The following is a 27,446-nucleotide window of genomic DNA, read 5'->3' on the forward strand; positions in this document are numbered from 1 at the left end:
TGAAACTCACTCTGTATACCAGGCTGGCCCTGAACTCACAGAGATCCACCTACCTCTGCCCCTCAAGTGCTGGGATCAAGGGTGTGCACCACCACTCCTAGCCAAATAAAGAAATCTTTTAAAGATAAAGAGGAATAATTTTGGTGAGTAATAACCAGACTTAGAAAGACAAATTACTAGGGGGAAGGAGAGGTGGCTCAGTGGTTAAGAGCACTGGCTGCTCTTCCAAACAGACCTGGCTTCAATTCCCAGAACCCACATGGTAGCTCACAGCTGTTTGTAGCTCCAATTCCAGGGACCTGGAACCTTCACAGACATACATGTAAGCAATGTATGGAAAGGAAAGGCCAATGCATAGAAATAAACCTTTTAAAAAAAGAAAGACAAATATTGCAGTTTTTCCATATATGCAGAATCTCGAGTGTGTGTGTGTGTGTGTGTGTGCACATGTATGACCCAGAGGTAGAAAGAGGACTGAGAAGGGAAGAAGAGATCCACAGGGGGTGGAAGGAGGAGCAATAGAGGGTAGTAGAGTACGTATGTCTTGAAAGTATGTCTGGAGGAAGGACGTGGGAGGAGGCACAGTGGCATATGGGAACAGGGTGCATCCATACACCATGTATGAAAAGGGCACAGCTGACTTCTGAGCGGATACCTGTTTCTTGCTCACTGGAGTACTTTTCCTGTCTTAATCGACTATTTCTATTACTTTAAAAACAAATCACAATTAATTCTCTCTGTCTGTATGGTAATCATTATTGTTGTTGCTTGAGGTAGGGTCTCTTTTAGCCCAGGCTAGCCTTGAACTCCTAATTCCCCTACCTCAGCTTCCTACGTGCTGGGACTATAGGCATGTGCCACATTGGACCACAATTTATTTTAATTACTCATTAAAAATATAAATAAAAAGCCGGGCATGGTGGCACACGCCTTTAATCTCAGTACTCGGGAGGCAGAGGCAGGCGGATTTCTGAGTTCGAGGCCATCTTGGTCTACAAAGTGAGTTCCAGGACAGGCAGGGCTATACAGAGAAACCCTGTCTGGAAAAACCAATGGATAGATAGATAGATAGATAGATACTTGTTACATGAATAAAATATAAAATAACTAGGCTGGGTAGTGGTCGCACACACCTTTAATCCCAGCACTGGAGGGGAGCAGATGTAGAGGGGTGAGGATTTGTGTGAGTTCAAGGACAGACTGCTCTATTGAGTGAGTTCCAAGGCAGCCAGGACTGTTACACAGAGAAACCTTGTCTCAAAACAAATAAACAAACACAAACAAACAAAACAATAAAGGCTAGAGAGATGGCTCAGCCGTTAAGTGCACTGACTGCTCTTTCAGAGGTCATGAGTTCAATTCCCAGCAACCACATGGTGGCTCACAACCATCTGTAATGGGATCTGATGACCTCTTCTGGTGTGTCTGAAGACAGCTACAGTGTACTCATATATATAAAATGGACAAACAAATAAAATAACTTTGCTGAAGGATGATAATTTTTTGTTGTTACTGTTTTGACCTAAGGTCTATGTGTCCCAGGCTGGCCTTGAACTCACTATGTCACTCAGGATGAGTTTGAGCTTCTGATTCTCCTGCCCCCACCTCCCAAGTGTTGGGATTACATGCATGCCCCGCCACACCCCGGCTACAGGCAATATTTTGTAAAGAGAATAAAAGTAACATATGATTAAACACCACAGCATGTGTGGCACTTCCGCCCACCCAGAGAGTTTATCTCCCTGGAAAAGGGAGTGAAAGACCACAGCCTCCCACGGCCCAGCTGTCATATCCCTGGGTGAGCTGATCTAGATGGTGTCCCGCTCTGATTCTTCAGTGAATGAACACTGCAACCCAGGGCTTTGCTACACGGAGCCTAGCCTTTTGTAGCACAATATTTGAAATCGCTGTGAGGTAACCACCCGCCTGTTAGGACTTAGGAAGGAAGAGGTGCACTGGGAGAAAACAATGTGAAGCTTAGCGCATGCGCATGCGCTAGGGATGTAGCTTAGAAGCAGAGTGCTTGCTTACTATGTGCAGGGCCTAGAGTTCAGTCCCTTGAACTGTAGGAACCAGGGAACTAAAAATAACAAAAAACTAAACCAGGGAGATAGAAATATTAGCCAACCACAGAGTGAAGAATGTAGTAGACCATACCCTTTGCCTCTGCACGGCACCTCATCTCACTTTCAGAAGCCGGAGAAAGCAGCTGGCCACTGCGGCTCTAGATCAGGTCAGGCAAACTGGAGGAACACTGCAGGCATGTGGAAAGCCACAGCTTGAGAGCTTTGTCATCCAGAGCTTTTAGGTAGCACATTCTCGTAATCTCAAGTGGATAAAATCCCCAGTAAAAAAAAAAAAAAAAAAATACTTACTAATGTCTAGCTTAATTTAGCAACTTCACCTAACCCGCAGCTAAGCAGACTCTGTGATGCTGTGTCTCAGCTTGCACTCTGTCTGTCTCTCTCTTTCTGTCTCTCCCTCTCTTCCTGTCTCTCTCTCTTTCTCTCTTTCTCTCTCTCTCTCTCTCTCTCTCTCTGTGTGTGTGTGTGTGTGTGTGTGTGTGTGTGTGTGTGTGTGAGATTTGGTGGTGGTTGTGGTGTGTCTCAGCCTCTATAACTTGGCTGGAGTTCTGATTAGTTTTAGTCTCAGAACTACTCATTTCCCAAAGGTAGAATTCTCCCACGCAGTCTGCCTACTTCAGAAGAGCTGAGCTTATTGTAGAGGCCTTCTTTTTTTTTTTTTTTCAGTTTGCATCGCAAGTTTTATTCCTGATGCAGAATAGATCGGTCCATCCCTCAAATGTATTACATGTTGCCATGGAGGGCCTAGGATGCTGCTCCCATCTCCAGAGAGGAGAGACAGTTCTGAAGTTCCTGGGTCTCTTACCCTCCCTCTCAACAGAGGAATTATCTCTCATCCATTCAGTTAAAAAAAAAAAAGCAATCATTAACAAAACAAAACAGACTGTAAGTACTGGGCAGAGGCATCCTTGACCTCAGCTGGACATCACGTTATGGGTTGATGGGGAAATGAGGGGGAGGGGAGAGGTGCCATCACTGTTTCTGCTGAAGGGCTTCCTTCCCCCACTGCATCCTGTGGAGCAGCTGTGTGTCCTCCACATCTGCTGGAGGCTGCACAGAGCTGACGAAGCAGTTCTTGACCGATAACATGTGAAGGTATTTCTCAGGGTCTGTGGTGCTGATGTCGGCTAGTTTGATTTTGAGGTACTATTCCACGGAGTGGAGGGTTCCACAGATGCTCAGGTCATTCTTGGGTTCCATGACTACACCCTTGACCACAGGGGACTTCAAAAAGGAGTGAAAGAGCATAGCCACATGGGGCGGCCTGGACCACGAAAGAAAGTGCTGGTGTGTGTGTGCGTGTGTGAAAGAGAGTGTGGGTCTTTTGCTTACCTGTATGTCAATGTGCCACATGTGTCCCTGATGCCCACAGAGGCCAAAAGAGGCATCTGATCCCCTGGAACTAGAGTTACACATGGTTGTGAACTGCCCTACCTGCAATGAGAACTGTGATAGTTTGTATATGCTTGGCCCAGGGTGTAGCATGATTAGAAGGTGTGGCCCTGTTGGAGTAGGTGTGGCATTGTGGGCGTGGGCTTTAAGACCCTCATCCTAGCTGCCTGGAAGTAAGTATTCTGCTAGAAGCCTTCAGATGAAAAAGTAGAACTCTCAGCTTCTCCTGCACCATGCCTGCCTGGATGCTGCCCTGTTCCCACCTTGATGACAATGGACTGAATCTCTGAACCTGTAAGCAGCCCCAGTTAAATATTGTCCTTATAAGAGTTGCCTTGGTCATGGTGTCTGTTCTCAGGAGTAAAACCCTAACTAAGACAGGAACCAAACCAGGTCCTCTGCAAATTCTCTTAACTGCTGAGCCATCCCTCCAGCCTTTATTGTATAATCTTTTTTTTAAATTATTTATTTTATTTATACGAGTACATTGTAGCTGTCTTCAGACACAGCAGAAGAGGGCGTCAGATCCTATTATAGATGGTTGTGAGCCACCATGTGGTTGCTGAGAATTAAACTCAGGACCTTTGGAAGAGCAGTCAGTGCTCTTTCTTAACCACTGAGCCATCTCTCCAGCCCTATTGTAGAACCTTAATTCCACTCTTTTTAAAGAAATGTATTATTTAGTTTGTTGGGGGGGGGGGCGGGGGAAGGTTGTGCATACAGTCAAAGCACAGAACACATGTGAAAGTCAACAAACTGCCTGCAGGAGGCCATTCTCTCCTTCCACTGTGTGGGTCCCAGGATCTAACTCAGGTTGGCTTGCTTGTTGGCAGTCATCTTTAGCCACTTTTGCATGCTGAGCCATCTTACAGGCACTTAATTCCACTCTTGAATAGACACAGATGACTCACCAAACAAATAATCTTCTACACTCAGAGGCAAACTCCGTCTTCCTCCTCCTCCTCTTCCTCCTCCTCTTCCTCCTCCTTTTCCTCTTCCTCTTCCTCCTCCTCCTCCTCCTCCTCCTCCTCCTCTCAGTGTCCTGACAGCACAGGGTTATATGCTGGGACTAAAGGTGTGCACCGCCATGCCAGGCCCAGGCTAGAGTCATTTTGTAATGTCATGTTGTAAGCGGAAATATATCCTTTCCTCCTCAAGTTGCTTTAGTCGTGTCCTTTAGCATCCAACTGTTGCTAAGGTATCAGTCAGAGATCGTCTAGGATGATGCTTCCTTGTACCTGTTTGGCTCTTCCCTGGCCGTCTCCTTGGCAGTAGACTGAAAGACAGAGCTTTGTAATTGCAGCTGCTAATGTGACAGCTGATATTTATGTGCAAATGGTAAGTATACATTAAACTCAAGCTTTAAAAAATGGCGTTCATTCATTTATTGCATATATAAATAGAATGGATTTTCTTGGATTTTTGCATTTTTTTAGATAGAGTTTCACTAAGTAGCCAGGTGGCCTCAACTCGCCATCTTCCTGCATCAGCTGCATATCTGGCTAGGATATAGTGTGATTTGTATGTACCAAGTAGTGACAAAATGACTGGGAAGATAAAAATCTTTAGGAACGGGTGATGTGGTACTCACTTGTAATCTTAGCACTCAAGAAGTTGAGGAAGGGGACCTGAAAAGATGCCTCAGTGGTTAAGAGCACTTGCTGCCCTGGGTTCAATTCCCAACACCCACATGGCACCTCAAAATTGTCTGTAACTCCAGTTCCAGGGGATCTGACACCTTCACACAGACATACATTAAAGCAGAACACCAATGCATATGAATAAAAATAAAATTATCTTTAAAAAAATAAAGAAGCTGAGGCAGGAGGATGTAAATTCAAGACCGGCCTGAGCCACATGGTGAGACGCTATCCCAGGAAAATTGGAAAGCTGCTTGTTTGTAGACATGGCTCGTCTGTGCTGTGGTACAAGCTGGCCTCTTCTTGCCTTGTCCTTTATCCTTCCAAGCTCAGGGACACAGGAATATATTCCTTGGCTTCTTCTTTGTTTTGGTTTAGGTCGGTTTTTGTTTTGTTCTGTTTTGTTTTCCCCAAGGTGAGGTTGAAACAAGGTCTCATACCTGCAGCTCAGGCTGGCTCCAATTCAAACCATCCTGCCCAGCCTCCCAAGTGCTAGGATTACATCACCAGCCACCATGCCTGGCAAGCTGGTTTATTTTTAAAAGATCTTACAAATGACCCTATCCTCCTGGGGGTTCTCAGCCTGGACAACTGGGCAAGTGTCAGGGAAGTCTGCACTGAAGCTGGTGTGCAATATTGGATATATGCACCTCTTTATACAGTTTTCTGGAAAAGGTTCACTGTCTTTGTATTCTTACTGGGATCTATAGTCTAGCTTAATGCATTTATATTAGAAGACAAAATACTTCATGATTATCTGCCATGTCATCACACAGTTAAGAATACAACAGGCGCGGGCAGTGGTGGTGTGCGTGTGCGTGTGCGTGTGTGTGTGCGTGTGTGTGTGCGTGTGTGTATGTGTATGTGTATCTGTGGACCACTTGCATGCCTGGTGCCCTGAGAGGCCAGAGTGGGTGTCAGATCACAGGAATGGTTATAAGAAGTCATGTGGGTACTCACAATCCAATGTGGGTATTCTGGAAATATAGCCAGTGTTCTTAACTGCTGAGTGATCTCTCCAGCCTATCTATCATTTTTTCACTTGGCTTTTTGAGACTGTACACAGACTTGCCTTGCTTCTCCTGTCTCTGCCTCCCTGGTGCTGGGACTAGGGCTCTAGCACTTGCCACCAGGCGTCCTGCTTCTGTAGTTTTGTTTTGTTCCAAACATCTAATCAAGGCAAGCATCAGGCAAATCTAAACTAGGAGCCTGGATTCATTACTTTTCTCACTGGCATGATGAAATAGCCAACAAAGGCGATTTAAGAATGGAGTTATTTTGGCTCACAGTTTGAGGGTACAGTCCATCACGGTAGGGGAGATGTGGTGGTGGCTTGTGATTCTGGTCACGTGGAAGCTGCAGTCAAGAAGTAGAAAGCAGTGGTTGCTGAGGTCGCATCTCCCCACATAGAGGCTGGGTCCTCCTAACAGTTAACCTCAGCTAGATCCCTCTGGATGTTGTAGTCAGGCTTGTTTCCATGGTAATTCTAAATTTCATCAAGTTGGTCATCAAAATCAACCACCACAGGGATTTTCTTATGGGCAGTTGGCAGTATCATCAGAACTGCCAATCATGAATAACAACAACTGGACACTGTATTGACCGTTCCAGGCGGACATGAGAACAAAAGGAAGTCTAAGGGAAAATGCTGAGCTCCAAATTGAGCCTGTAGTTGAGCACTATGTGTCATTCAGTACTGCTTTCTTTTTTTTTTTTTGTTTTTTGTTTTTTGTTTTTTTTTTTTTTAAAGATTTATTTATTTATTATTATATGTAAGTACATTGTAGCTGTCTTCAGACACACCAGAAGAGGGAGTCAGATCTCGTTAAGGATGGTTGTGAGCCACCATGTGGTTGCTGGGATTTGAACTCTGGACCTTCGGAAGAGCAGTCGGGTGCTCTAACCCACTGAGCCGTCTCACCAGCCCTCAGTACTGCTTTCTTAATTGTAAGATTAATTGGATTTTATGTTGGGAAGAGTGGTGGTGGTGGCGCACGCCTTTAATCCTAGCACTTGGGAGGCAGAGGCAGGTGGATTTCTGAGTTCAAGGGACAGCCTGGTCTATAGAGTGAGTTCAAGGACAGCCAGGGCTTTACAGAGAAACTCTGCCTCAAAAAAAAAAAAAAAACTTATGGATTTGTTATTGATGGTTATATGTGTATCTTTGTGTGTAGGAGCACTTACATGGGGTGACTGTAAACTGTCTGATGTGGGTCCTACAAGAGCAGTGTGTATCGTAACTGCTGAGCCATCCCTCCAGCTGCCTAGTATTGGGTTCTTAGTTTTAACTAATGTGCCTTGATCATGTTCTAACAATGACTTTGTGTTAGAAACAAAGAATAAACTCAAGTGTGGCACAAAAGAATACAAGAATAAAGTGAAAGTAGCTCAGCAAGGCAAGTTCTTTTTACAGAAAAAGGATGGGCCAGCACACAAACCAGGTTAACACACTGGGGCCAACATGGCTCCTGTGTTCTGTCCCTGACTTGGGTGGTGTCCGGATCTCATCCCACTGCTGGGGAATGAGATTTACAGTCTGAAGTGCTTGGTGAGGGTGCACAGGTTAAAGGAGATTCAGGGAATATGAGCCTTTGTAGGCTAACTACCTTAGATTAAAACAAAAAGCTTTTCACCTGTGTAGCTTTTCTAGAGCTCTAAAATTATCCCAAATTTTAAAAGGCCATTAAAGAATCGTTCAGCTTAGTATTTTCCTTGATTTTTCAGTTATTACAAAATGTGAATGAAAGTGGTATTATCCAGAGACCCCATAACCAGATATTCTCTTCATGAAAGGAAGACCAGCTTTGGTCAATTATTGTGGGCTTCTGCATTCATTATTTCAGACTTCATACTGAATGTAAAGGGAACAACTGTGAGACTCAAGACAACTGTGGAGAACTAGAGCCTCCAGCACAAGCCTGGGACTGACAGTGAGTTAGGGTGTTGCAGCCTCTGACCCAGTGTAATGCACACTTCTGTAGTGTTCACTCTCCTGGGCTCTAGAATAAGGCTGGCAGAAGCACCTGCCCTCACTCTTGGGTGGGGTGATGACTTCGAGGCCTCAGAGCACAGAGCTTCTTACTGGCCTATTACAGGAGTTTGGCAACCGTCAATACTATTTATTCTGCTACTAAGGAAGAGATACCTTAGGTCTTCCCCACTGCTGATAATAAAGCTCAGGTTCCTTAGCATGACCTCTGCTTGGCTTTTGGAGACAGAGTTTCTCACTGTTGCATGCAGCATCCCAGCTCCATGGCAGGAGCATTTCCTTTGGTTTGGTTTGGTTTGGTTTGGTTTGGTTTTTTTGAGACAGGGTTTCTCTGTGTAGCCCTGACTGTCCTGGAACTCACTCTGTAGACCAGGCTGATCTCTAACTCAGAAATCTGCCTGCCTCTACCTCCCAAGAATAGAGTGCTGGGATTAAAGGTGTGTGCCACCACCGCCCAGCTCAGCCAATCTTTTTTTCCCCCTTATTTATTTATTTATTTATTTATTTATTTATTTATTTATTTATTTATTGTGAGTACACTGTAGCTGACTTCAGATGCACCAGAAGAGGACATCAGATCCCATTACAGATGGTTGTGAGCCACCATGTGGTTGCTGGGAATTGAACTCAGGACCTCTGGAACAGTAGTCAGTGCTCTTAACCACTGAGCCATCTCTCCAGCCCCTCAGCCAATCTTTTTAAAATGATTTTTTTTTATTATTTTGTATTGTGTGTATGCATGTATCTGTGTGGGTTATGTGCACATGAGTATAGATGTCTGTAGAGACCGAAAGAAGGTATCAGATCCCCTAGAGCTGGAGTTATAGATGATTGTAAACTGCTCACGTGGATGAGGAGAACGGAGTGCTAATCCTTTGAAGAGCAGCAAGTGCTCTTAACTGCTGAGCCATCTCTCCAGCCCCCTCCTCAGCTGTTCTTGCTGTGCCCTAACCTTCAACCAAAGGGAACTGTCCAGAGCCTTCATCATGCTGTTTTCCTAGCCAGAGTCTCTCCTAGGTCATCCTTCAAGATACTGCTACTGTGCCCCTTCCCTGGGATGTCCTTCCTAATTGTTCTGCGATGGTCCCTCCGTGGGCCCTGGAAAGTGCACCTGTCACAGTTACAGCTTATTAGTCTGTACTTCTGTTATTTACTTCTTAGTCTAGCATCTTTGTTTTACACACACACACACACACACACAGAGAGAGAGAGAGACAGAGAGAGACAGAGAGACAGAGAGAGACAGAGAGACAGAGAGAGACAGAGAGACAGAGAGAGAGAAACAACAAATGATCACATCTTTGTTTCCGTATTGTTCTGCAGAGCTTGGCATGCCTAGATCCCATCGAACTTAGTGATCAAATTGGCTGGGCAGGAGTAGGACTGTGTATGTTTGTGGTAACTGATAAAAATCATGTGTTTGGCTCTTATTTCTTTAAATCTCATTTCATTCTTAGGAATGAGTACTGCGTGCATCCAATATTTCCTTTACTTCTGGCTCATCTATAAAACAGACCTGGTGTGAGTCTATGAGAAATGTAATCTTGCCTTTCTGTTGTTCATTTATTCTACAGGTTCCAGCTACGGTCATCCAGTGCCATAACTTTTAAAGGATATTGCAAAGAAACTGGGAAAGGGTGAAAAAATGATCAAGTTTTTCCTTATGGTGAACAAGCAAGGGCAGACCCGACTGTCTAAGTACTACGAGCATGTGGACATTAATAAACGTGCGCTTCTGGAGACTGAGGTCAGCAAGAGTTGCCTGTCTCGGTCCAGCGAACAAGTGAGTGCCTGCTGCTCTTCACTTCCTGTGTCGACAACTCTGCCTTCACTGGCTTGTTGTGGCTATCTCAAGAGCCATTATTCTCTCTGAACTATATTCCTTCAAGGTCTGGTAGGGAAATAAAGACTAAAGAGAAAGGCAGACGAAAGGAAGTGTGACTCTTACCATCCCTGTAATAGGACAAGAGGCAGGCAGGAAAGCCTTGGGTTTTTATTTAGGATAGTTGTCTTAGTATATCATAAAAATAGCTGCTAAATTTACTCTTGCTTGAGGACATAATCTTTTTTTGCTCATATAAATTCAGCCCTTGGAACTCTCAGCAGTGTCTGCAGCTGGTGGCTTTCTGTAAGCCAAAACATGAAGGTCAGATGACTGGTGTGGCAGGGAAATTCAAGACCCGTGTGGTGCCAGAGGATAATAATACGATTTCCATGCGCATAATAATTCTTTTTTGCTTACCATTTTTACAGCTGTAAAAGTAATTTTTATTTTCCTGAATGAATTGCCATCTCCAAAGCTTTACTGTCTCTCTCTGCTAATCTAAGCCTAGTCCTGGAAGCTTCTAGCCACTGCACAATCTTACCTAGTCTAGAATGTTTTCAGCCTCTGAGACTTAACTGCTGAATAAGCTCCCCTTTCTTGTTCTTTCTGATCTCTGGCTGGCTGGGTCAACTCAGCTGTTCTGACTCAAATCCTCTCCAAGATGACTGATTTATATCTGGCTTCTCTCTGGCCTCTGACTTCTTGCTCTGCTTGGCCTCAAACTAACTCTGGCAATCTGTTCTAATCTTCTGGCTCCTTCTCATTCTCTGGCTCATTCTGTCCCCACCTGTGCCTAGTTTGTTCTTTCTCTACAACCTGTCTCTGTACAACTGTCCCAGTAAAACTGCCTCCTTTCTCCCCTGCATTGTGGGCATATCCTATTCTGTCAAATCTTTCTCTGATTTGTCACTTTGTCTGCCACTCAATTAGATATCACTTTCAAACATGGGAGCTTTCTTTTACAAACTACTTTACCTTTATTGTTTGGGATTAAAGGCATGTCTGTATTTCAGCCAGAGAGATTAAAGGTGTGTGCTAAGGGCTGAGCCACACCACAACTAGAAACAGATTTTTTCCAGTAAATAATATAATCAGGATTCACAGTGTGATTCAAAATCCTACAACTTACAATCTATATAACTAGTAATTTAAAAACAAACTTAGTTTGAACTTGCTTTTTTATTATGTAAGTAAGGGAAATGGCAGTCAACAAATCATATAAAATAATAAATATATTCCTCTTACCAGAACCCAGAGTCTCACTACCATAATAAGGAATGGCTTTGTGGTGCTAGAGTTTGAACCTGAGGCCTTGTGTGCTTTGTAGGCACATGTTCTGCCATTCTGCTACACTGTAGCCCACTTGAAAAATTGAGTCCATTTTTTCAAAGAATTTAGAGAATTATTCAGTCTGAGTCCTTGCTGTCAACTCCATTAGAGAGCATTGGACAGATGTTACAAAGTTGGAGTCACTCATGGTTTCTCAGTTCTCCTCTCGCCACCCTGGAGAGGGTGCCGGTGGCAGCATCAGCTGTCGCACAAGTTGCACCAACACTCAGAAGTTGCATGTTGCAAGTGTGTTTCCCTTAGCCTGAAAATCAGTTTTCCAATTGCAATCTCTCCTGGTTCCTCTTTGATTACTACTGTGGCCTGCTGTGGGCGCACGCTGCTCCCTGGCATCAGATGGAAACAGGAACTAATAAAGAGCTGTGTTTGTCACCCATGTGGGAAACACACTGAGAGACATGCCCATTGGAGCCTTCCCACATCCACAAGCCTGCCGTAATTTAAACAGAATTTCCATTTGAACTTTACCCTTTGGAGTAAAGATACTGGTGGACTTTTGGAGTACTCTAAAATTACTTTTATTTTAAAAAGAAACCACTGAACTTTTGGCATCAGGCACCAGAGTATTATATCAGCTTAGTTTAATTCTGTCCAAAGATGTGATTGGTCTTTGTTGTGTTATGTCAGAGACTCTGGTAAGACTGAAAACTGTTACTCAAGTTACTCATAGTAATTTCCAACTCCAATAAGCCCGTATAAGAACCACACAATGCAGTTATTATATTTATCAGCTACATACCTAAATTGAGCATATCTGTCACTATCGTCCCTTATTCTTCAGCTCTGAGACCCTTTGCTACTTTCAGTTTCTCCTGGAGTGGTTTTGCTCCATATTGGCTTCCACTGCTTTCTCCTCTGTCCTCTTTCCTGCCCCGACCCCCACCCTCAGACTTCCAGTTCCACCTTTCCCTTCCACTGCCCAATCATAGGCTCTAGCCTTTATTTGACCAGTTAGAATGGGAGAAGGTTCCGATCTCCTGAGTAAGTGATCTGGTCCGCCTCATCCCGGGCAGCCGCTCTTGAGGAAGCAGAATTAATATCAAAATATAAACAGTACCAAGGCAACCCACAACGTACTTGCTTTTTAAATTTAAGGTAGGTCCACATTCTGAACCCTGGGCTGTCATAAATTTGAGATACCCTTTCCTCAGCCTTGGGTTAAAGGCATGATCCACCAGGCTCTATCCTAATTTTACATTAAATCCTGAAATTCCTCCATGGCATATAGACTGCCAGGAACCCTCCCCATGGAGGGATTTCCATAGTCAAAACATGTAATGTAGTTTCATTCTCAGGGACATTGGGTATCCGAGAGCAAAGCCACTAAGTTCATGCTCTATCACATTGGCCAAGCACACCTCGACACTTAAGACTTACGCTGTGCCTTCAGCCTTCTGTCTCCTGCCCATAGCCCTGTGTACAGACACTGAAGGAAACAGATAAATGAGAAAGGAGTTGTTTTATCTTCAGGCAGTAGTCGTAAGCTAGTTATTAATTCATAAGAAGCAATATTTACAATGGAAAATCTTGTCTAGCATCTGCTGCACAAAGGCTCCTGTTACATAATTTATAAAATGATCTACATTGGTTCTTTGCACGCACCCTGGAAAGAGAGGTTACATATAGGTAGATGATAGATGGATGGTAGATTAGATAGATACATACATAGACAGACAGACAGACAGATAGATCAGATTCCTTGTGCTGGTTCCTCCATGACTATTAATTAGTACAGAACTGAGCAGATCTAATTGCTTCCCAAGAATTCATGGCAAGCTAGAAGTACAGCGCTCCAACTGCTAATCATGCGTTAGCTCTGCTTGCTGAGCTCCACAGGGAGCCAAGAGAAGGACCGGACAAGAGGCAGAGGGGGAAACCTGTGCGATCGATCGATCACGGCTCCTTTTCTAAGACTTTCTTCAATGTCCTTCTCCTCCTGGAGGTGCTTCTAGTAACCCACTAACTGTTGTCCGAAGCCCTCAAAGGCTGTTTAACATTTTAATGAGTAACAATTTAAGTTTCTAGGTACTCAATAGTAACCTAGGAGTTATGCATGCCGTCAACCAGAAATTAACATCTAATTGTCTTTCATCTAGTGCTCATTCATTGAATACAAGGATTTTAAACTGATCTACCGGCAATATGCAGCTCTCTTTGTTGTGGTTGGAGTTAATGACACTGAGGTAAGAGGCTACATGCAAGATTTTTATTCTCGTTAAGTTGAAGGTTTTTTTTTTCCTATTTGCTCCCCAAGAGCTAGTAAGCCTCTTTCAGAGTATCTGAGTCTCAAGAGAAGCTGGGAAAGCTGTATGGAAGAGAGATAGATACTCAGGTGCTTATTGGTCTAGATGAACAGGTTATGGTTAGAGAGGCAGAAAGTATAAAATGCTTTCCTTTTTATGTGTGTGGGTTTGTTGTTGATTTTACTCTCTCTCTTGCTCTCTCTCATTTGAGTTTTTTACTTTGTTTTTATTTATTTATTTATTTATTTATTTATTTATTTAGAGTCAGTCTCACTGTATAGCCTTTCATGACCTGGAATTTTACAAAGACCAGGTTGCCTCGAACTCATAGAGATCCGGCTGGCTCTGCCTCCTGTGTGATGGGATTAAAGCCTATACCACCACACTCAACTGTTTTACTACATTTTATTTATTTGTGCTACAGAATACATGCGGTGGTCAGAAGACAACTTGCAAGAATTGATTCTCTCTTTTTACCATGTGTGTCCTGGGGAGCAAAGTCAGACTATCAGGCTTGGTGACACATGCCTTTACCCACTGAGCCATCTTGCTTGCCCTTTTTGTGTGAGGGGTTTTATTGTTGTTTTGCTTTGTTTTGTTGTAGCAACCTCTTGCAATGCTCCCCAGGCTAGTGCCATACCTGGAGGCTTAATCTTCCCAGCTCAGCCTCCCGAGTTCCTGGGACTACATATGAGCTGCTATGCCTAACTTGAATTGCTTCTTTATCTAAAGCAATACTGATACCTTCCTCTTGCCCTGTTACACATGAGGCAGCTCACACAGGCACAGGAGACTGTCAGTCATACATTAAATTTAGGCTAAGACTTGGGGCTCAGTGAATTAAGCACTTGTCATATAAGCATAAAAACCAGGTTGTGGATTACTGACAACCTACATTCAACTCAGGCAGGCATGGTGGCCAACCTATAAAGTTAGCGTTCATGAGACAGAGATGGTGTCCCAGAGGTAAGCTGATCCTAGCTCAATAAATAAAGTGGAGACTAACTAAGGAAGCTATCAGAAGCTGACCTTGGACCTTCATGTGCACACACAGATGTATGTATACACATAACAAATGTATATACTCATGTGCACACTCCACACATGTGGGAAAAAGAAAAGACATGACCTCCATGTCAGGGGTCACAGCAAAATACAAGCATGGCTGTGATGGGCTGGGCGAGGCTGGGCGAGGCTGGGCGAGGCTGGGCGGGGCGGGGCAGGGTGGGACGGGGCAAGGCTTACCTCACCTCAGGTGTGGCCATTGAGTCATGGAAAGGGTTTTATATGTAAGAGACTTGGAAGTCTCAGTGGACTGTTTTATCCATGAGTCACTGTGAAGGAATTTCTCCATCCTCACAGATGTAAAGTAATATCCATGAAGAACCTGCGAGTTGCTTTCAGCCAGTTAGTTAAGGTCCCGAGTGGAGTTCATGGCTCTAATCTATGCTCTGAAGTTTCAGTTTGCCCAGATTCATCACAGACTGAAAAAGTCTGAGTGGTTAACATTTTACATATTTCCTTCATTAGTCAACATCTGTACCCTTCTTTTTTTGTTTTAAGATTTGTTTATTTATTTGTTTATTTATTTATTTATTTATTTAATGTATATATGAGTACACTGTAAGTCAACCAGCGGTATACCAACGGTTGCTGAGAATTTGAATTTTAGGACCTCTGTTTTCTCCGGTCAGCCCTGCTTGCTCCAGCCTAAAGATTTATTTATTTATTATATGTAAGTACACTGTAGCTGTCTTCAGACGCACCAGAAGATGGCATCAGATCTCATTACGGATGGTTGTGAGCCACCATGTGGTTCCTGGAAGAGCAGTCCAGGCTCTTAACCACTGAGCCATCTCTCCAGCCTTTTACCCTTATTTCTTTTCTTTTCCTTTCTTCCCTATTTTAAGACAGTGTCCCATGTAGACCAGGCTGTTGGGATTGCAGGCATGCACTACCATACCCAGTGTGTGTGGTACTGGGATAAGCCCAGGGCTGTGTGCATGCTAGGTACCATCCTATGCAAGGACTCTACCAACTAATCTACATCCCTAGCCATGGTGCTGTCTACAGGAACAGTCACAGGCTGCTTGGACATCAGCAACTGGGATGCTGCTCTAGAACCTTGGAAACCACGGGGCATTTTTTTTTTAACCTGCAGGTATGATAAATTAATTACACCTTCCTTTTATTTCAGAATGAGATGGCTATCTATGAATTTATACACAATTTTGTGGAAGTTTTAGATGGGTACTTCAGCCGAGTGGTAAGTCTTAACCCAGTTTTCTAGAAATTATCTGGGTGCAGGTTAATATTATGCACTAATATAATTAACATGCAAAAGCTAAAATAAATGCTGTTGTATTACCATCCTTTCTTGCTCACCATAGGTTTAACAGACCTGTGTGTGCATTAGATTTTCACAAAGAGGCCTTTTTTAATTTGCTTCTGTTGCTGTGGTAAACACCAATCAACTTGGGGAGCTTACAACTCTCAGGTCACAGTGCATGACTGAGGGAAGCCAGGACAGGAACTTAGGACAGGATCCTTGAGGCAGGAAGTGAAGCAGAGGCCATGGAGGAGCACTGCTGACTGGCTTGCTCCCTGTGACTTGCTCAGCCTGCTTCTTTATATAGCTCAGGACCACCTGCCCAAGGATGAGATGAGTATGCGTGTGCACACACACACACATATACACACACACCTACCTCTGGACTGGCATTCCTTCATCAATCGTCAATCAAGAAAATGCAATAAAGGATTGCTGAAAATGGAAGCATTTTCTCAATTGAAGATAATTCTAGCTTATGTCAAGTTGGCAAAAATGTAGGCAGCACAAAGAGCCTCTCAGAAGCCCAGGTCCCTCCGAGCACTTCACTGTCCATCGGGACACTTTCCCTCTAACTTGCTGTTTTTACATTCCTTTTGCTTTCTTTCCTGAGACAAGAGAACCCTTTTTACCTAAAGAATCATTTCCAGCTAGATAGTGGTGACACACACCTTGAATCCCAGTACTCAGGAAGAAAAGGCAGGTACAGCTCCCAGTTCACGCCTGGCTTGGTCTACAGAGTGAGTTCTAGGACAGCCAAGGACACAAAGAGAAACCCTGTCTTGAAAACAACAACAACAAAGTGAAAAACAACAACCAAAAATCCCAAATCATTTCCAAGTGGAGCATGGCAGTACACATCTGTTAACCAGCACTTAGGAGGTGGGACATAAGGCTCAGGAGTTCAAGGTTACCCTTGACCATGTAGCAAATTCAAGACCAGCCTATCCAAGAAGACTGTTACACAAGAGAAAGGGTCAGGGGTTGGGGCAGGGGCATGACACTAGAGAGATGGCTCAGAGGTTAAGAACACTTGTTCTTGCCCAAGACATGGCTTCTGGTTCCCAGCACCCACATGGAGGCTACAGTCATTCATAACTCCAGTTCCAGAGGATCTAATGCCCTTTCCTGGCCTCCGTGTGCACCAGGTACACGTGTAGTACCGATGTGGCGCACCACAGATGCGCATGTAGACAAAACATCTGTAACGTGTAAAATAAAATAAAAGAAGGAGAACCATTTCCATCTAAACCTTTGCTTTATCAGTCAAAAGCCAACTTCCCTGTAGCCAACTTTCCAGAAATGTTAGTGGCTGTATTAAAATGTAATTCATATACCATAAATTTTCCCATTTAATGTATATAATCATGTTTTAGTATTTACAATCTTACAACTATCACCACTGTCATTTAGTCATGCCACATGACAGGCATATTCACTGGCATTTCCCCCATAACTCCCCTCAACCTACATCAGGCCCTAGGTAACCACTGGCTCGTTCTAGAGACTGGCCTGTTCTAGATTCGTCACAGGAATGGAATTGTACGCTATGGGCTTCTCCAGCTTGTCGTTTACTTAGCACATTTTCAAGATTCATCAGCATTATAGCATTATCAGTATTCCTGTCTTCTTCATTGCTAACTACTATTCTGTTGTATGGATGTACCACATCTTTAAATCCATTTGTCATTGATATGCACTTAACGTATTTTCATTTCAGGGCTATTATGAATAGAATAGTGCTATTATGAACATTTTTGTCATATTTTTGAACAGATCCTTTTTTAATTCTAAAAGAAAAACTCTTGATATGGTGATGCGCCCCTTTAATCCCAGCACTCAGGACGCAGAGGCTAATGCATCTTTGAGTTCAAGGCCAGCCTGGTCTACAAAGCAGGTTCCAGGACAGCCAGGGCTACACAAAGAAACCCTGTTTTGAAAAACAAAACATAGCTCCAAAAACAAACATGCCAGTCAGAGCCACACACTGAGACCTTGTCTTTAAATAAATACATTAATTAAATGAAATTTTCTTGGTTATACACCTGGGAGGAAAATTACTGGATACTATGATACCTTCATATTTAATATTTTTATTAACTGACAAGCAGTTTTCTAGTACTTGTATTATTTAAATTCCTATTAGCAATATTAATATTCTGATTTTTCCATCACCAAATCTTGTCTGTCTTTCTTTCTTTCTTTCTTTCTTTCTTTCTTTCTTTCTTTCTTTCTTTCTTTCTTTCTTTCTTCCTTCCTTCCTTCCTTCCTTCCTTCCTTCCTGTCTGTCTGTCTGTCTGTCTTCCTGTCTTTCTCTCTGTCTTTCTTTCTTTTCCCTCTCCTTCATTTTCCGAGATACGATCTCATTAGCCTTGGCTGGCCTGGAACTCCGTATGTAGACCAGGTTAGCCTCAGACTTGCACCGATTGTCCTGCCTCTGCCTCACAAGCACTGGTATTGAAGGTGGCATCACCACCCCATTCTACTGAGTATGAAGTGAATTAGAGGCCAACCTTTGGGAAAATGTCTGTTTAATCCTTTGCTCAGTTTTTAATGGCACTAAAGATTTATTAATGATAACCAGTCAGTCTATGGTTGTGGTGGTTTGTGTATGCTTGGTCCAGGGAGTGGCACTATTAGGAGGTGTGGCCTTTGGAGTAGGTGTGGCCTTGTTGGAGGAAGTGTGTCACAGTGGTCCCATGGTGGTGGTGGACTTTGAGACCCTCCTCCTAGATGCCTGGAAGACAGTCATCTTCTGCAGCCCTTGGATGATGTAGAACTTTGAGCTCCTTCTCCAGCACCATGCCTATCTGTACTTTGCCATGCTTCCTGCCATGATGATAATGGACTGAACATCTGAAACTGCAAGCCTGCCCCAATTAAATATTTGCCTTTATAGGAGTTGCCTTTGTCATGGTGTCTCTTCAGAGCAATGGAGACCCTAAATAAGACAGTGATTTTCTCTGTTGCTTACGTTTCAGTGTGATGTTTAGAAAGCCTTTACACTCACCCCCTTGTTTTCTTCCCAGTGTTTTCTGATTTTAGTTTCTAAATTTGTCTCTCATCCATTTTAACTAATTTTTTTATGTTGTAAATTATAGATCATCTTGATTAATTTTGTTCTTATTTTATTTGGAGGGACGTATAGCACCTACCTGACCTTGAATTCATAATCCTCCTGCCTCTGCTTGCCAAAGATAGAATCACAAGCATGTAACATTGTTTATTGGTTTATATGTGGAGATTTATTTGTCTCAGTAGCAGTTGTTGAAAGAACTGCCCTTCTCCATCCATGACTGTCTCAGCTTCTTATAGTGAAGTGGCTGCTCACAGGAGCTGAGCCAGGCATGGTGGTACAGGTCTGAGGGAGAGGCAGGAAGACAAGGAGGAGTCCAGGACCACCAGATGCAGAGAAAGTTCAAGGCCATCTTGGGCTGCATGAGACCCCATGTCAGCACACAAAACAACAATTTTAATTAAATCAAGTATAAAAGCATATTTCTAGCCTTTCATTTCTATTCCATTGAACATAGCATTGATAGTACCATACTATCCTGACTAATCTAGCTCTACAGTAAGCTGGAAACAAAGCCGTCTTTTAAACAAGAATGAGTGGAGATGGTTGGTATTATTACCAACACCAACTACAGTGTCTCCAGTATCCCACGTGGCTTAGTTAGAGTTTTATGCTAAAGAGACACCATGACCAAGGCAACTCTGACAAAGAAAAATATTTAATTGGGACTGGCTTACAGTTTCGGAGGTTTAGTCTGTCATCATCGTGAGAAGAAGCATGGCAGCCTGCAGGCAGACGCGGTGCTGGAGAAGGAGCCAAGAGTTCTACATCTTGATCTAAAGGCAACCAGGAAGAGATTTTCTTCTGTAGGCTACCAAGGTCTGGATCACATTGGCCAGACTCGACTATATATATATATATATATATATATATATATATATATATATATATACCTCCTCCAGTAAGGCCATACCTACTAATAGTGCCACTTCCCATGGGCCAAGCATATTGAAACCACCATACCAGTTATCCTTGAACTTCAGATCTCCTCCTGCCTCCTCTTGCCTAGTCCTGGGATCATAGACTACTATAACACACCCCGTGGGCACAGTCCTGAAGGTGTTGTGCTTACCGAGCAAGCACTCTACCAGCTGAGCTGTAGCCCTCAATTACTGTCTCTCAAGTTTGTTTATTTCATTCTGCCTTTGTATAAAAAGCTTAGGAGGGAGCTGGTCCACACTGCTGCTTCCCGCGGCAGTGAGTGGACACTGCTCTGAAGGTAGTGATACTGAGCACACTAGTACCAGAATGCCACGCTCAGGACTAGAAGCTATGTCTTCTGAGATATGGGAGAGGTAGAGAGAGGCAAGAGGATTGGGAGTTCTAGGTCTTTCTTGATTACATGCTGGGTTAGAAGCCAACCTAGACAACACATGACCTTAGTGGCTATTCCTGGTTGTCAACTTGACTATATTTGGAATGAACTACAATCCAGAATTGGAAGGCTCACCAGTGACCCTTATCTGGAGGCTTGGAGATAGAAGATTCTGATCTGGATCTTGGTATGGAGATCTTGAAGCATAGTGGCTATGGATTCCAGAAGATTAAATCTCTGAGTTCAAGGTCATCCGGATTAAAGGTGGGTGGAACTCACCTTTAATCTGGACTACACCTTCATATGGTGCCACTCCCTGGTCCAAGGATATACAAACCATCACACATGACTCTCTCTCAAAAAGAACAAGGAAGTTATGTCTTTAATCCAATTTCCATGGCCTGGGATGCATTTCAGAAGCTCTTCATGGGGAAGCAGCCAGTTCATTCATTGCCTCAGTGCAGTGGCCCCCAGAGTCTGGCACCTTGAACAGCAGTATGAACTGGGAACTTGCTAGAAATCCAAGCTCTGGGCTGCACCCTGTCCCACAGGATCAGAAACTCTGCCTGTGTCCCTCAGTCTGATTTTACCAGGCCTTCTAGTGATTCTGATACACGGTAAAGCTTGGGAGCATTAAGGTAATCTTTTTAATGTTTATTTATTTATTCTATGTAAGTACACTGTAGCTGTCTTCAGACACTCTAGAAGAGGGAGTCAGATCTCCTTATAGATGGTTGTGAGCCACCATGTGGTTGCTGGGATTTGAACTCAGGACCTTCAGAAGAGCAGTCGGGTGCTCTTACCCGTTGAGCCATCTCACCAGCCCGCATTAAGGTAATCTTAATACATGAGGCCTGTCAGCAATTTCCTACTTCAAGAGATGGAACTTGGAAGATGGCTGCTGGCCAATGGCAATGCAAGTCATGTATCTCCAAGGGATGGGCGCCGGCCCCCCCATCCCCCCCAGCTTGGAACTAGAGAAGAGATCAGATGATTTCCAAAGCTGGGCATTCTGGGATAGTGGACAGGAAAGTAGCCTTAAACCTTTGTCTGTGTTGACTGTGTAGACAGAGAATCATACGTAAGCAATGTCTATAACCCTTCCCAATGCTAGAAATACTGCCAGCCTGCCAGCTACTACTGTGGGCAGCTCTGCGTATGTACAGTGCACTTAGTGTGACTAGGAAACTGAAACATTATTGGATTGTAATGAGTCCAGTGTAAACCTACATTGGGCAGGTGGTGGCCAAATTATCAGCCCAGCCCTGGCCCCTGCTCCTCCAGGAGACCACTCTCATGTTAGAATAGACTGGAGGCAAGCCAGGGTCTGTGATACCCCACTTTCAAGTGACACTCACCCAGAAAGAATATAATTTCCAAAATGTCTTAAAGCAGGGAGGACAAAAAAGGAGGCTCAGACTCTGCTGCTGAAGAGTGTTTAAGTTATTGTCATATTCAGTTACTAAAAATAAACAGCACATGTAGAATTATAGCTGTCATTTTAGGGAGCGAGCTGGTGACTCCATGGACCATAAAAGTCAAGAGTCAGGTTTAACTTAACTCAGGTGACAGTGCAGGGCTCGTGCTGCACCAGGGATGACCCCATCGGGATCTAACCAGGGCAGAGCGACAGGAAGAAGGAAGAGCTCGGGGAAGGAACAAGGCCGCAGCCTCACAGGGTGCCCTGTCAGCTAAGGCTTATTTTTAGCTTTGTGAGTTTTGAGCATTCTTCCTGGGGTATTTTTATCTTAGAGAGTTTCGGCAGCTTAAATTTGGAATGCATTTCATGCTGTTGCACGAGAAAAACATCTCAGTGTCATACTTTCAAAACAAAAGCCAAACTGGTGAGTCTCCGGGGGTTCCCAGGGTGCACTGCTGCTGTGGAGAGAGGCGGCCGGGCTTCCTCTCCCTCCCTATCGCATATGACCTCATTTCCATCTCCTGTCCCCACTGCATAACTATTTTATTGACAAAAACTCAGTGCAGAGAAGCAGGAAAACAAAGAGGATGGGTTGTTGTTGTTACCCATCTGTTAAGACTCAGGTTGTACACCGCCAGAGTGGCGCCCAGTGTGGACTCCGTGAGTGACCTGTAAGCAGAAGAGTAACGAAGACCCTCACTGTGAACAAAAATCCAGGCAGGCGTGTGTGTGAGACAGTTCTATCCCTGCATCTCAGTTTCATTGTGAACCTCAAAGCGTTCTTCAGACAGGGTGCTTTCAAAGCAGGCAGAAGAGTGGCAGGGGCCCGTCATTTAGGGACATCTGTTTAGAGGTACAAGCCCTTTAGACCTAGTTCACCCCCCTGTAACTTTGAAACTGGACATCTCGATAAACATCTGTCTGTAGGATGATACTGACAGTGTTGGGACATGAGTTCTAGGCCCCACCACAGCCCTGTGGGTACCAAATCCCTACCCGCTTAAGTCCCTTCTGTGCAGTGGTTGGTGTCGGCATGACACACACTGCATGGCTAACACACACTCCCTCAAACTCTAACACATCTGAGTTACTTTAGCACCTAGCACAGCGTAAACGCTGTATGAGCAGTTGTCAGCCCTAAGAAGTCATGGCAGAGGGAAAGCGTGTGTGCTCGGTACAAGCACAGTCTGTTCCAAGGACTTCGCAGAGTGCTTAGTTAGTGGATGTGGGATTCATGAATACAGAGTTCTGATCACATACCATTTTTTAATGTTATTTAACTTTGTGGTATGGAGATCAACCGTAGGGCAGGGTGCACACTGTACCCTGAGCTACACCTCCCAGCTTGCATAGCAGTTGGTAACCTGCATTTTACTTTGCAGCTTGCTAGTAATTAGACATCTACACTGTAGTTTGTTGATGGCTATAATTTACTGACATAACCCCCCCCCCCAGAGTTCCTTGGCTTACTATCCATAGTTTGCTGTTGTAATCGCTTCACCCATCTATCCCATCAGCATTCTCTCAGCCTCCTACGATATGCTTTCGAAGTAAATCAATGGATACAAAGAGAAGGCATATTCCTGAGGCTTCTGATTCTTTATTATTCCCCATACTTTGGTTTGCTTCTGTTTTTGTCTGATGTTTTGAGACAGGAACTTACTCTGTTAGCCTAGGCAGGCCTGAGTTCGTAGCCATCCTCCTGCCTCAGCTTCCCAAGATTCCAGGTATGAGCCATCAACCCCGCCTCTCCCTCTACCCTCTAGCCTGCAGCTTTTTAACCCTCACCTTCTTTTCCCTATCTTGGTTTCCAGCTGCGGCTCCCCCACTCTGGCTCCAGCAGGCATAGAGCCACCCTTGCTGCTGCCTGGCTGGGAGGCAGGGCAGGCCTTGACTGTGCAGCTGGCGGTGCTGTCTGGGGTCATCTTCTCACCGTGTATTGTGTGTTCTTGTGTTCTTTTTCAGAGTGAATTAGATGTATCCTTTTTCTGTACATTTTTCCATGGTATGTGGCAAAAAGCACACTCAGGATGTGACCATCAGGTAAGTGCCATCACGCTGGAGGGTGACTTGGCAGAATCCAGGACACTAATCTGCAACTCTGCCAAGGCTGCGCCACAGCCAGCGCTTGGGCCCCAGGACTTCCCAGCCCTCCTCTCTCAAAGATGATACTTTGTGAGGTTCCTTTTTCTTTTTCTCCAAACAAAGAACTGGGGTGGTGGTATTTAAAAATAACTGGTATGGGACTGGAGAGATGACTCAGTGGTTAAGAGCCCTGGCTGCTCTTCCAGAGGACCCGGGTTTAATTCCCAGCACCCACGTGGCCGCTCACAACTCTCTGGAACTCTAATTCCAGAGTTTCTGACACCTCACACAGGCATACATGTAGGCAAAACACCAATGCACATGAAATAAAAATAAATTATATATTAAAAATAACTATTACATATAAACATAGATATATAAATATTATATGTATGTATATAAATCAGATAGATTTGTTCAAAATGTGTATCCCACAGAGAAAGTGCTTGGTTTTCTCCGAGAGGCTGCATTTTTAGGCCTCCAGGATAAACTTCCAGACAGCTCCTCAGGAGCAGAAGGAGGCATTCTGGGAGATTAGCTGGAGGTTAAAGACATTGCCTGGCTTATGTTCATTTCTTTATAGCAGAAAAAGTCCTTTCGCTCTTTTAAATCGAAACTGTCTGCGTGTCCTGGGGATGCAGCACAGGGGCAGGATACCTCCTAGCATGTGCTTGGCCTGGGGATGCAGCACAGGGGCAGGATACCTCCTAGCATGTGCTTGGCCTGGGGATGCAGCACAGGGGCAGGATACCTCCTAGCATGTGCTTGGCCTGGGGATGCAGCACAGGGGCAGGATACCTCCTAGCATGTGCGTGTCCTGGGGATGCAGCACAGGGGCAGGATACCTCCTAGCATGTGCTTGGCCTGGGGATGCAGCACAGGGGCAGGATACCTCCTAGCATGTGCTTGGCCTGGGGATGCAGCACAGGGGCAGGATACCTCCTAGCATGTGCTTGGCCTGGGGATGCAGCACAGGGGCAGGATACCTCCTAGCATGTGCGTGTCCTGGGGATGCAGCACAGGGGCAGGATACCTCCTAGCATGTGCTTGGCCTGGGGATGCAGCACAGGGGCAGGATACCTCCTAGCATGTGCTTGGCCTGGGGATGCAGCACAGGAGCAGGATACCTCCTAGCATGTGCTTGGCCTGGGGATGCAGCACAGGGGCAGGATACCTCCTAGCATGTGCTTGGCCCTGGATTCAGACCTAGCGTCTTACAAAGAATAAACACAGCCAGGGTCCCAGATGGAGGCAGGCACTCTCCAGGCTTTTTGTAAGTCTCCAAAAGTATAGCATGTGACTTCAAAGATTATCTGCCTGCTTTGACGCCAGAGAGAAAACTCAGTGGTTAGAGTGCAGACTGCTCCTGAGAGGACCTGGCCTTGCCTCTGAACACCCCCGTCAGGCAGCTCACAACTCCCTGTCACTGTGGGTCCACGGGTCCCAGGGCCTCTTCTGAACCCCAGATACATGTAGTGCACATAGGTGCCCCTGAGATGGACATGGGGCGCATAGCTTTGGTCTCAGCACTCAGGAGGCAGAGGCAAGCAGATCTCTGTGACTTCCAGGCCAGCGAGGTCTACACAGTGAAACCTAGGCCAGCCATTGCTACACAGTGAGACATGGTACGCAAAAAAGCCATAAAATAAAATAAACCCACTCACGCACACACACATAAAATAAAAGAAAAGATAGGCATTTTATTAAAATATGCTTATCATTTAAAAGTGATAAAGACAGCTTTTGAAAACACTTCAATCTTTTTTATTTTTTTTTTGGTTTTTCGAGACTGGGTTTCTCTGTGTAGCCCTGGCTGTCCTAGAGCTCACTCTGTAGACCAGGCTCACCTCGAATTTAGAAATCTGCCTGCCTCTGCCTCCCAAGTGCTGGGATTAAAGGCGTGTACTACCACACCCTTCACCTATGATCCTTTTGGCCTAAGAGGCCAAGATTGGGCAGTGTATGTCACAGTCTGACTTTTTTTTTTAAGTATTTATTTATTTAATGTATGTGTTGTTCTGTGTGTACATATCTATGCATGTATGTGCTGTTCTGTGTGTACATATCTGTGCATGTATGTGTTGTTCTGTGTGTATATATCTATGCATGCATGTGCTGTTCTGTGTGTATATATCTGTGCATGTATATGCTGTTCTGTGTGTATATATCTATGCATGCATGTGCTGTTCTGTGTGTATATATCTGTGTATGTATGTGCTTGGTGCCCTTGGAGGCCAGAAGAGGCCCTCAGATCCCCCCAGAACTAGAGTTAGAGATGGTTGTGAGCCACCATGTGGGTGCTGGGAATTGAACCCAGGTCCTCTGGAAGAGCAGCTTTGCTCTTAACCACTGAGCCATCTCTTCGGCCCCATGGCATTTATTCTTAACTAAGTCACTTAAAGTAATTCAAAACAAATCTGTTTCTAACTGAATGGGAGGGTAAAAAAGATTTTTGAAAATATATTTGGAAAACGACAAGAGCTAGCAGACACTTGTGCAGTTCAAAAAATTCAAGATCCACTTTGGCCTTGCCACTAACTGCCCCTTGTACTGAGCAGGACACATTAATTTTAGAGGGATAATCAGAGCAGAGAGGCTTGGGTACTGTCTCAGCCTGGCCTGGGATGCTGCCGTGGATCCGGAGAGGCACTGAGTAACCTGCCCCGTAAAAAAGGGCTTCTAGTCCCAGCTGTCCTAGACCAGCTGTGGAGCCGCTGCAGATACACACGAGCTTCGCATGAGCTTCGCTGGTTGTGTTGAAGTGTTTATGCTGACTACTGTTTACTGTTTACTGTTTACTGACTACTGTTTACTGGAAAGAGGCAGATATTTTTGTCTTTATAGACTTCGGGAATGATCCAGCTTTCTAGTTTCAACTTATTTTCTACACCAAGACCCACAGTTTGTGTTTTTATCTGTCCTTTACCTTTTTGTTGTTGTAGTGTTTGTTTGATGAGATAGGGTTTCTCTATGTAACCCTGGCTGATCTTGAACTTGCTATGACCAGAGTGCCTGCCTGCTAGCCTTAAAGGTGTGCACCACCAATCCAGACCACATGGTTCATTTCACCCTTCCTTCCTCACCATGTTGTATATTTTAGTCCAGGGTAACCATTTAAACCACAGCAGATCCAAATCTCAGGACTCACACATGATTGGTTCTCTTTAGCACGTCACCCCAGAGAATCCTGAGGCAATTTAGGGAGGCTCCGCTCTAGTTCCTGCTCTCCATGGGGAGGGCAACGCTCCTGAAGCCCACTCTTCAGTGCCAAAGAAGCTGCTGGAGCAGCGGCTGCCCCTAGGATGCTCTCTTCAGCCTCAAAGTTTGAACTCAAGTGGTTACCACATTTGAAACCTGGTTCTCACAGCACTCAGCGCCATCAGTCTTTGAGGGGCTTTTCCTGTTCTGCTCACACAGAGCTGGCAGAGTGAGGGTGAGTCTGAGTGTGGTAACAGAGAAGGGGTGTCAGAGCCCAGGAAGCCCCTTTCTTCCCTGTGCCATTTAAGGCTGAGGTTCCCTGCGCTGGGCTTTGAGAAATAGTTGAGAAATATTTACATTTCTCCTCAGCGCACACTACTGTTCTGCTTCCAGCTGAGACTTACAAAACCAGACAGATGGGATTTAAACAGGAATGTCCCAAACACGAGAAATCAATTCAGGAGTTCTGGCTTGTTGAAACCCTCACTCCAGTCCCCTTGGTG

The 27,446-nt window shown here is 44.6% G+C and overlaps 1 protein-coding gene across 5 annotated transcripts in view; it reads left to right on the top strand.

Annotated features, from left to right (window-relative positions):
- Positions 1 to 27,446, top strand: part of Ap4s1 (adaptor-related protein complex AP-4, sigma 1) — a 58,453-nt gene that overhangs the window by 26,782 nt on the left and 4,225 nt on the right. For 4 of the 5 annotated variants that reach the window (XM_006515433.4, NM_001329698.1, NM_001329699.1 and 1 more), the window contains 4 exons: positions 9,680 to 9,888; positions 13,374 to 13,460; positions 15,718 to 15,786; positions 23,626 to 23,703. In XM_006515433.4, the coding sequence (XP_006515496.1) occupies positions 9,751 to 9,888; positions 13,374 to 13,460; positions 15,718 to 15,786; positions 23,626 to 23,703 (372 nt within the window). In that variant the 5' untranslated portion in view covers positions 9,680 to 9,750. The remainder of the gene's footprint in view (positions 1 to 9,679; positions 9,889 to 13,373; positions 13,461 to 15,717; positions 15,787 to 23,625; positions 23,704 to 27,446) is intronic. The other variant, NM_021710.4, reaches the window with a different exon arrangement.

This window comes from Mus musculus, chromosome 12, assembly GCF_000001635.26.
Source record: "Mus musculus strain C57BL/6J chromosome 12, GRCm38.p6 C57BL/6J".
NCBI classification, from domain to species: Eukaryota; Metazoa; Chordata; class Mammalia; order Rodentia; family Muridae; genus Mus; species Mus musculus.